The sequence below is a fragment of the Vidua macroura genome, chromosome 2, assembly GCF_024509145.1.
Source record: "Vidua macroura isolate BioBank_ID:100142 chromosome 2, ASM2450914v1, whole genome shotgun sequence".
In the NCBI taxonomy this organism is placed as follows: Eukaryota; Metazoa; Chordata; class Aves; order Passeriformes; family Viduidae; genus Vidua; species Vidua macroura.
Genome location: NC_071572.1, coordinates 87,669,026 through 87,680,199, shown reverse-complemented (window position 1 = coordinate 87,680,199; position 11,174 = coordinate 87,669,026). Strand labels below are relative to the sequence as shown.

General features: G+C 42.5%; 1 protein-coding gene across 7 annotated transcripts; it reads left to right on the top strand.

Moving 5' to 3' along the window:
• Positions 1–482: 482 nt before the first annotated feature.
• MSANTD4 (Myb/SANT DNA binding domain containing 4 with coiled-coils) lies at positions 483–9,220 on the top strand. Of its 7 annotated transcripts, none has more exons than XM_053971660.1 (4): positions 483–1,041; positions 4,126–4,238; positions 4,928–5,556; positions 7,210–9,220. In XM_053971660.1, the coding sequence occupies exons 3-4, from the start codon at positions 5,095–5,097 to the stop codon at positions 7,783–7,785; spliced, it is 1,038 nt and encodes a 345-aa protein (XP_053827635.1). In that variant the 5' UTR covers positions 483–1,041; positions 4,126–4,238; positions 4,928–5,094; the 3' UTR covers positions 7,786–9,220. The 7 variants fall into 7 exon arrangements, with proteins under 7 accessions (XP_053827635.1, XP_053827634.1, XP_053827636.1 ...); XM_053971658.1 differs by lacking the exon at positions 483–1,041 and adding an exon at positions 1,612–1,690; XM_053971657.1 differs by lacking the exon at positions 483–1,041 and adding an exon at positions 1,716–1,877.
• The last annotated feature ends 1,954 nt before the right edge of the window (positions 9,221–11,174 follow it).

Sequence of the window (11,174 nt, the reverse complement as noted above, 5' to 3'; positions counted from 1 at the left end):
CTCCTCACCATTTTCCTTTCTAACTGGATTTTCAGTACACAGTGGGGCAAGTATGGCAGCAAAACTATCAGTACCTGTTAGCAAACTGGTAAATGAATAGCTGGCTGAAACTGGAAAATACCATTTTAAGGAGATTTGTAGTTTCATCACAGTTATGGTTACTTAAAGTTGTATTAATCAAATAACTACCCGTCCAGTGAAAGAACTTGGAAAGACTGATCAAGTAACTGTTAACGAATATGTGAAGTACTAAATGCACGCATCAGGTTCGGCAGAACAGAGGTACCAAACTTCGAGAAAGTAGGGTTACATGATCAAGGCACCAGGACCTAACACAGAAGGCAAGGACCGGACACATCTTGTGTGGCCGAGGGGACGAGGAGCCCCGAGCCCGAAAGCTCCAGGAAAGCGTTTTATGTGTATCTTCACCCACATCAATGGCGTGGTGCAGAACTTCCCGAAAAATACTTTTACTTCTTTAATGACAGGATGTAATAAACGTCACTTCTCCATTTTAATCACAAGCCGCGCAGTTCAGGAGGAACAGCCGGCTGCCGCGCTCTCGCTCTGGGCAGCAGCATCATAAACCTAGCGGCCAAACCGGTGGCTTATCCACGGTTACCCCGCACGTTCGGACTGCCCCGGCTTCTCCCTCCCTCCCTCGCAGGCCGCCTCCCCACGGCGCCCGGCCCCTCCCCGCGCCGCGCCCTCCGGCGAAGCGGCAGCACCACACCCACCCCTCGGAGGGTCCCTGGCAGAGGGGGGCGGGCCGCGACAGCCCGCAGCCAATCACCGGCACGCCTGGGGAAGACAAGCGGCGGCTGCAGCCAATGGCCGCCCGGCGGCTGCGCGCAGCGCGGCCCCGCCGGCGAGGAGCCATGGGGACTCCAGGCCGCCTGGCGCGGCAGGGCGGGGCGGGGGAAGCGGCGCACACGGAGCACCAATCGGCGTGCGGAGAAGAGTGACAGGCAGGCAGCTCGCCCAATGGGAGGGCGGTGGCCGTTGAAGGGCCGGCGGCCCGGAGGGGAGCGCCGGGCGCAGGTGAGTCGCGCGCGCGGCCCCCGGGGACCGGGCGGGGCGGGCAGCGAGACCGGCCCGGGGATGGGGCGGCCGCTCCCCCCACGGCGTGTGGGCAGCCCCCGCGGGGGTTCGGCGGTGGGACTCCGCCGCCCTCGGCCCCTGAGGGTGATGAGGCGATTGCCCACCGTCTTATCTCCCCACGGGGAGGTCCTGTTCCTATTTTTCCTTCTCCCGGGAGAGTCGCGGGGCTCCGCCGGCCGGAGCGTCCCTGGCTTGCGGCAGGGCCCGCGGGCCCATCTGCTCTCTGGGCCTCGGGCTGTGCTGGCCGGGCAGCCGGCCGTGCCCCCGCCTCCCTTTGTTGCCGCCTTGCTTTCCCTGCAGCGCTCCGGGTGGGAGCGCGCTGAGGCCGGACCCGCGGCTGTGGCCGCCCTCCCGCCTCCAAGCGCGCTTCCCGCGCACGGCCGAGGCCTTCTGTTCCCCTTCGTGGCCGTGGCTCCTCCAGGGGAACGGGAGCTTCGGCCTGATAAGTCTGTGCCTTCAATTGCCTGAATCCCCAGCTGCTTCCCACCTTCCGCGCTTTCTCCCTGCTTCGTTGAATTATCTTTTTAGGTGCTGTTGGTTCCCTTCTGTTCCTGCTTTTTCGTTCGTGTAAATCGCCAGCTTCTTGCAGGTCTGTGCTGGGTGATGTGTTGTGCAGCGCCCAGATCCTCCTGTACTAAAAGCCTTTTTACAAAAGCATAAGTTGCTCCAAGCCAATGTAGCCATCTGTTAGGAATCACAAAAAAGTTTTCTAGAAAGCCTGAGGCAGAAAATACTCAAGACCCTAATTTTGCTTAAGAAAACTTAAGAGATAGCAGGTACTTGTAATTTGAATGGTTTTTTTTTGTTTCTTTTTTTTTTTATTCAAGCATAAGCCCTAAAAGTTTTGTTTTTTTTTTTTTTTTTTTTAAATCAAGGCATCTTCTTTTGTAAAAAGTAATGATTTTGTAAAATTCTAGTTTGATGCTAGAAACAATCTTCCACTCCTGGTGAATGCATGGATCTTTTTGTTTGCTTCATTGTTTGTTTGGGGCATTTGATAATATTTTTTTGTTGGTCCAACATGTGGTCCAACAATAAAGTGTGAACAGAGGAGACAGAAAAGATAGAGGCAGAATGAGGATGCTTCTGTCTTTAACTATGCCAAAGATATTCAGTGTATACATAGTCTGTCTATTTTTGGAGTTTCCAGCTTAGTTTTACACTACTTGTTTCTTTTCAACCCCAACAGTTTGTTTGGTGCAGTGATGAGAGCCTTCTTGATCACAGGTTGCTTTTGGCCTGCAGGCCCAAAGTCAAAGCTCCATGTTGCCATCTTTTCTGGAAGACCTTGAAGTCTTTATGATGTCATCAGAATTGAGTTTTTTTTAGCAAGCACTTCACATTTTTACCCAAATTGTCAAAGTATGCATTTTGCATTGCAATTCTCCCCAGCTTCTTGTGCACCTCCTCACTGGCAGAAATTGAAAACTCCTTGGTTTAAAGTAAGCACTGCTTAACCACAACCAACACGTTGGTGTGTTGCCAACGTTATTGGCACACTAATCCAAAACACAGCGTTGTCCCAGCTACTAGGATGAGCATTAATGCTATCCCAGCTGCTGAGGTTTGGAATATTAGTTTTTTTTTTGCTGTAGCTCTCCAGAAGTTGTATACATTCTAGCTTATTTACATTCCCATCTCTTAGGTACTTTGAGAATGTAACAGCTCATTTTTCCTCATTAAAGACTAATATCCTGGAGACCATCTGGCAATGGCTAAGAATGAATATCCAAAACCTCAGCTTTGGTTAGATAATAATTAGTTATCTAGTTAGTATATCAGATAGGTACACAGATAGGTACATCTTTGGGAGTAAATATACTGTTAAGACATTTCACTAACTCTGTTTGTATTAATTAGAAAGGAATTGTCCTTAAAGCAATGTGCTTTCAAAAAGGAAAGAGTTAAAGAGGCAGGGTGTCCTTACCAATTGGAAGTTGGTAGTCATGAGTTTTAAAATATATAGGTTTTGCTGATGTTTCACTGGGAAATTCAGGGGCTTGTATCAGATGTGTTCTAGCAAAAGTTTTAAAAAGTCTAAAAGAAAACTTTATCTAGTAAAGGAATTGGTTGCCAATAACTTCAAAGTTAGTATTGTAGTTCTTAAAGGTTATGTCCTTGGCTTATGGCATAAAATCCAAAACCGAGAGGAGACACTTAACAAGCGTGGCTGGGGAGGTCAGTCAGGTGATGTAGAGCACTGGTGCAAGGAGCAGTGGGCTGGCCCCCAGGGTGGCCTGACATTTGCATGTTTTAACTCTCAGCCCTCTCCAGAGCTAAGGAGAAAGCTTACCTGTCAGCATTTTCCATGTTGATGTAGAATTGTATTTGGAAGATGATGAAAATTTGATTTGAAAACCCAGTTTATTTTTTGTTTGTTTTTCTGTGTTTGTTGGCTATAAAAGAATGTTGCTTGACATGGAAAACTGCAAGTGAGCCACTTATTTACTGTCAGTAGTATATCGGAGATGAAGAACAATGTCTAAACTACCAGACATTATTTCCCGAGTGGGGAGTTGCAGTGCAGTGTGCTGATGTGTATGCTTTAACCAAGTTTAGGGAGACTAATAGGAGGAAAAATACGTAGTAATTTAAGAATCCTGTACAGCTGGGAGGGAGTTATTTAAGAATTAAGTCCATTAGTTAGTAAAAATTGAATCTATAATCTGGAAGCCATTTCACTTCAGGTGGACAATGTCTTTACTGCATGAACAATGAACAAAAAGCAGCTTGAAGCTGCCTGTAGTGTATAGTGAATCCCTGGCCCACTTGACTTCAAGCCTTTTAAACCTACCTGCAGTGGTAGGTAACATGGTACAAAAGACTGTTCAAAATAATCCTAAATTGAACCTATTGCCAAGCAGTCTGTGACCAAGAACCATTTTTGATTCTTAGTCTTTCTTCCAAGATTTGGTGGGTTGTTCTGGTTTTTCTTTTTTTTTTTTGGAAATATGATCTGTTATTAATGCAGTAATAATATTCATTACTGTGATAATAGTCCCCTCACTCTCCACTCCTCTGCAGAGTTGCACACAGTCTGTCAGGTGAATTATGGGGATTTGTGTTCTCTTCAGCATCAGGCATGGGACTAGCTGGTGCTGAGGGTAGAGCACTGGATGAACTGAAAAGCTGCCATGGTAAGAACATGAGATGTTCAGCAGCCTGAGAAGGACATGGGAGGGTTTTACCATGGGCATATAAAATGACTTAAATCTATTTCCTATTAAGATGTGTCTAATGAATGACATTTGTTTTAGTAGTTATTTTATGACATTCAGCAGGATTGGTTCTTTTATTTATGATTATGTCAAGTTAGAAGAGCCTTGAAAACGTAAACTTTTCATATTAGTGTGCTTTTTTTTAAAATGAAAATTGTTTCTTACTTAATACATGTCTCAGAAATTTCAGTACCCCAAACATTTCATGTTTTTGAAGTAATGATATAATAATTTCAGCTTCTTTTGTAAATAGTTGAGCATTCAAACTGGAATGTGTGTGTCAAATTTCAGTCATAAGGAAATCCTGATTGACAAAACTCCTTAAGAGCTAAAGGAAAATATCTGTACTTTTCTAATGGAAATACTAAATCAACCTTAACATTTCATGACGTGGATATATTAATATATCCATGGTTTTATAATTTATTGGAGATTAGAGGAAGTATCTATGACTACTTTGTATTGAAAGTTTAACAAAATGGTTTTCCTTTATCAAATAAACAGTTAGTTCAAACTATGCATTCCTTAAATGATGACTTAGGAGTCAAGTTGTTAAAATATTTGGTGTATACCTTGGAGATTTATCTTGTTTGCTCTTTTTCTCTTAGGAAGCCTGACAAATAGAAAAATACAACAAAGTGAAGAGAAAATTCACTTCATGAGAACTGAGCTCTGCTTTCATTTGCTTTTTAATTTATTTATATTAGTAGCTGATTAGTGTCAGATCATCTCTGTAGTCTGCTGTGGTGAAATTACTAGGTTAAGCCTGGAAAAAATGAAACAGTTAAAAAGAAAAAGAAAAAGCAATTTTAGTGTTCAGGAAACTCAGACTCTCCTTAAGGAAATCAGAAAAAGGAGAGAAGTACTATTTTCGAAGCAACTTAATACAACAATTAATGAGATGAAACGGAAAGCTTGGGAGGAAATAGCAGAGTGTGTCAATGCTGTAGGTGAAGGAGAGCAGAGAACAGGGACAGAAGTGAAAAGGAGATACCTTGACTGGAGAGCACTCATGAAGAGAAAACGTCTGAATGCAAACATCAAAGTAGTAGGTGCTGGGTTTCACCTTCCTTCATCCAATTTAGATGACTCTCTCAATGAAGACATGGATGAGAAAATGGGATTTGCAATTGAATCTAGTTTTGAGTGGCAAAATATTACTGACTTCAGAGAAGCTGGTGGATCTTTAACAGAAATCAAAGTAGAAGAGGAAGAGGAAGATGCGCAGAATTTTGAAGTGAGTGACTGATAAACATGAGCTATATGCAATATGACCTTTGCTTCATTTCAGCATAAGGCTTTTTACTGTGTTTCTTCATAGCATCTGTTTCTGTTTTTTTCTGAATGTGTGAATTAAACTGTAGAAATAAATATAATTCAGAGACATGGTATTCAAATCTACTTGGAATTGTCTGTAAGGTCTTGGATGTTGATTACTGGTTTGATATCCCTAAACTTTGAGTATGTCTTTGCACATATATTTTCTATTTGTGTGTGCCACAGATAAGAATTAGTTGAGTCAATGCAAGAAAAATAACGCTGTTGAAGGAAACTGGTCATTTTAGTATTCAGAGTGCCTCGATGGATGAACGGAGAAGTGCACATCTTTAACAAATGAAAGTAAATGTTACCTGGAGGTACAGAAAGAAATATGATACTGCTTGCATTTCTTGAAATGAACCTACAGGAGATAAAAACATTGCTTGAATTAGTCAGCCTTTCCTCTTCGTCAGAATTTTAGTGTGAATTTGACAAGTAGTAGTGGATTATATAGACATGTTGATACTCCTAGTAGTACTGTGACAGTCTTGGGATAGGCAAGCAACTGGAGTACGGTCAAATGTTGGGATAGTTTTGCTGTTCCTCTTTAAACAAAAGGGGTTTATAGTTCTCTTTTCCAAAGGGAGTACTCAAACAATTTTGTTTGGGGTATTTTATTGCTTTGGGTTTTTGGGGGAGAAATTTTTTTTTTTTTTTTTTGTTTTGTTTTGGTTTTTTTTGTTTTCTTTTTTTGAGTAGGAGGAGTGGGGAGGCAACTCCTGTCTTAGCTCTGTTGATGTGTATGCTGGGAGAAAACCAGTGTAAGCTGTTAGATGGCAGTGAGAACTACTGTCAGACAGTGCTGAAGAACAGTGTGTGTCTTCTCTAATGCCTTTCTCTTGCAGCGTACTTATTGGGAGAAAATTTATCTCTTTTGTACTATGAGTTTGTAAGGGCTGTGATACTACACAAAATGTTACAGTCTGCTGAGAGCAGTGGTCCTAACCACCCCATCATGCATCACAAATAGCTTTACAGCAAATGTGATAATACAAAATAGTTAAACAAGTCCTGCTTGTTGACCCACTTAATAGAGTTGGAAGAGTTAGGAGCATGTGAAAAAATGTCAGTGTTAAATGTTTTTTAGGAATGGAATAGCCCAAGTTATTGAAGGTTAGGCTAGCTTACATAACACATAGCCTATGGATCCATCTGCTCTGATAAATAATTAGTCACAACAAATGCCTGGTGGCTTACATAAATGTCACTCAGCTCTATGAAAGGTAAGAACAACATATGGTCTTCTAGATCCAGTTTTCTGTCAGTTGTTCTGAATGATCTGTAATAACTACTGTGCTGTATTTTCTGGATGTTTTTCCAGACAAGATTTTTTATTTTTCATTACCAGATATTAACTTGCAGATAAAACCTGTTTCTCTTCCTGTGTAATGATTAAAAAATCTTATTACATAGCATGGTTACTTCACAACATACAAGTTAAACAGTTTTGAATAGCTTTAAAGATGATGAAAAAATGCAGTATGTTCTTTTCAGTAAAGTTGTATGCAACAAATTTATTCTGGCATAAAGACTGGAATGTAATTCTTGTCTGTCGCATTCCTCTCTGCAGTTTCCTATTGAGGAAGAAGAAGAAATATTGTCATCAGTTCTGCCAGATTCAAAAAAGGAAAATGACCTACCAGACTTCCCTCACATCGAAGAATTTGGAAATCTGAACTCTGCTCAAGCTAGGCTAGCCTATGAAGATTCTCACTTGCTTATAAATCTGGAGAAGCAAAAGGTGGAGTTGGAGAAACAGCGACTGGACATCGAAGCCGAAAGGTTGCAAGTGGAGAAGGAGCGCCTGCAGATTGAGAAGGAGCGGTTGCGGCACGTTGACTTGGAGCGTGAGCGGCTTCAGATTGAGAAGGAGCGACTTCAAATAGAGTGGGAGAAACTCAGGCTAGAGACTCTGCATGCTGAAAAACCTGCCCTGGAAAATGACCTCACCCAAACTGAAAAACCAATCATGCAGCCTCTGGATCTAGAAACTGAAAAGTTAAAACTTGAAAAAGAACGTTTGCAGTTAGAGAAAGAGAGGCTGCAGTTCCTAAAGTTTGAGTCAGAAAAGCTGCAGATTGAGAAGGAGCGCTTGCAAGTAGAGAAGGAGCGCCTTCGAATTCAGAGAGAGGGTCACTTGCAGTGAACAGCTCAGCTAAAGTGTCAATGTTAGTGTTTTGATGTTTCTAAATTAGAAGTAGTTCTTTCCTTGATACTGAAAGTGTCCTAGAGGCTTAACATTCTTCTGTTCAGAGTTGAATGTTGATGTTAAACTGAAAAAAAAAAATGGTGCTCAATATGTCAGTGTGCCTACACTATAAATGATCTTATGTGTGAAATTGCTTTTCAGTGTATCAGAACTTAAGTGTTATGTTCTCTTGTCTTCAGTATTGTGCTGTATTAGTTCAGTATCCTCCTCTCATAGAGGCCTCGAAAAGAATCCAGGCTGAACCTTGTACTTGTTGTCACTGTACTAGCAGGAAGGAAGGATCAGAATAAATCAGCATTAGCTGTGAGGACATGGTGCTAATGATAGCCTATATGGTAAAGAAGTATAATTTTGGCAGAACACAGGAATACAGAGTCATTATGAGACCAATTCATTAAATTTTATCCCCCTCCTGCTTTTTTTTCTCCACCCCCACAACTGGGAAAACAATTGAAGAGTTATCTAGAAGTTAAAGTACAAGTTAAATTCATTGCAGTTGTGTTTACTGTTGTTCCATGGCTTGGACTGAATGTGAGTGCAGAAAATAGGTTTCAGTTTTTATGGTGGGGTTTTTTTTGGATAAAGTATTCATATTAGGCAAAGTTACACATCAGCCATGCATACTATAAGCTGGCCTGTTGGTTTCACCAGGCAGTTAATGCTTTATGGAGTAGAGCACCTGTGTTAGCATAGCACAGGGATTTACTGATTGATCAGGCATGCTGTCTAAAGAGTCTGTGATGAGCCCCTTAAGGAAATTGCTAGATCTTGTTTGTTCTTGGAAGGCAGCAGCTGGTGATAAGAATCTCAGAAATGGAGACTGAGCACAGCCTGAGAACCTCTGAGCTTGAACACTTCTGCACTCATTGCTGGTTCTGCCTGGCCAGTGCCAAAGTCATGTCTGCAAGGCAGCCAGAAGAGGCTTCTGTAGCTCTCTACGTAATATATTTTAATTACACAAACAGAAATGGTCAGTGCTGAAGGCTGTTAGTATTTTTCATAAACAGTGTAGTCATATAAAAAAAAAAAAACAAAAAAAAAAAACCCAAAACAAACAAACAAAAATAAAACAACACCAAAACAACCAGCCAAGAAAGGAAGCTTTCTATTATTTCATGTATGTTTAAATCCCAACTGAGCCAGACTTCACCTTTCTCATCTTTCTGCAAGTAACTGTCTTGTTAACTCCATTGGAAGTGTAGAACTGTGGGAATACTAAGTCTAAACATATGTTGAGTGACTTAGGTGAATTTGTGTGCAAGTAAATAATATTTATACCACACTACAGGTTTACTTTTATTCTGCAAAGATTATTTTTTTATTACTGAAACAAGTGTGCTTCTACAGTGGAAATAAATTTGACTACTACACTCCAAAATGACTCTTGAGGCTTTTTCACAGAGAAACTAGGCTACATCTGAAGAGAAACCTGGATACTGAACACTGCAGCACCCCAAAGTTGGTGGTGCCTGTATTCCCTGTGTAGTCAGTCAGAAAGATGAGGCACCTTAGAGCTAAACTTAAATCACTTGGGACTTACTTGAGTAAGGAAAAAGGAAGGAAACATCAACCAGTTAGATAAAATGCCCTGGGGAAAGTTTCCCTGATTTTTTTCTTCCTAAATGTGGTGGGCTGAGCTCAATGGGACTCCAGGTGCACACCAATATTGCTCCATTACTCTTCAGCTGGACAGGGGAGAGACATAACAAAAGGTTAATGGGTGGAGAGAAGATCAGGGAGAGATCACTCAGCAGTTACAGTCATGGGCAAAACTGGCTCGACTTGGGGAAATTAGTTTGCTCTCAATCAGTTAAGAGTAGAGTAATGAGAAACGAAACCAAATCTTTAACTACCTTTCCCACAGCATTCCCTTCTTCCCAGGCTTAACTTCACTCCTGATTTTCTCTACCTCTCCCTGCAAGTAGTGCAGGAGGATGGGGAATGGGGACAGTGGTCACTTCAGCACCCACTGTCTCTTCCCCTTCTTCCTCACACTCTTCCTCTGCCCCAGCATGGGATTCTTCCCATGGGAGACAGTCTTCCATGAATTTTTGTAACAGAAGTCCTTCCCACATGCAGCAGTTCTTACTGAAGTGTTCTGGTGTAGTTCCTACAGGGTGCAGTCCTTGAAGAACAGGCTGCTGCAATGTGGATACCCTGTGGAGTCTCAAGTCCTGCCAGCAAACCTGCTCCAGTGAGCTCCTCTCTTCACAGGTCCTGCTGGGAGGCTGCTCCAGTGCAGGCTTCCCCCAGGGTCACAGCCTCCTTCAGATGTTTCCACATGCTCCAGCGTGGACTCCTCCATGGGCTGCAGGTGGATCTCTGCTCCCCCATGGGCTGCAGGGGCACAGCTACCTTGCCATGGTCTGCACCATGGGCTGCAGGGGAACCTCAGCTCCAGCACCTGGGGCACCTCTGCCCCTCCTTGTGCACTGACCTTGGTGTCTGGGGCTTTTTTGCTTGGATATTGTCATTCTTCTCCAGCTGCATTTACTTCTGTGCATTTTCCTGTTGTTAAATACATTATCCCAGTGTCACTAGCACCATCACTGATGGATTTGGCCATGACCAAGGGCAGGTCCATCTTGGAGCCCCCAGGGATTGGCTCTGTTGGCAGCTTCTCTCAGCAACCACCCCTGTAGTCCCTCCTGCTACCAAGACATTAGGTCACAAATCCAATACACTAAAATAAAGGGACAAATTGGCAGCTCCCTGATATGCATCATGCAAATTGATATTAAAAATAACTTTCTGTGATTTGGAGAAAATACTTATCTTTTCTTTTTAAAGCATGAAAGAGGCAGAATTCACAGAGTTAGTCAGGTGTCTAGTGCATAGAACATTGATCAAGATAGTGGGACAGCATGGATTTTATGGCTGTGTGCCCTGAGGTGACCAATTTTCTAGATAAATAATCTGACTGCCAAACAGGGTCAGAGTAGGAATAAGGGGCAACATAGCCAGCTCTGCAAGAGTTAGTGACCAGAAGGACCAAACCAGAAGAGAGAGAATGTTCCCACAATCTTATGTGGAAGATGTGTCTTGCCAGGAAGGAGCAGATGTGGATTCTGGCTCTTGTTTTCACAAAATTCACAGAATGACTAGGTTGGAAGAGACCTTAAAGACCATAGAGTCAAACCATTTTGACAGGTATTTGAGCTGCTGCTTGATCCCAGCACCTCTGTCTTCATGAATTACTCCATTTATCCATTAGCATAATGATTTGTATTTTACATTTAATGTCTTCAAAATTGTACAAAATGCACAAAAGAGCATTAAAGGTTTTAGGGAAAAATAGGTAGATTAATCTGAACCATCTCTGAATT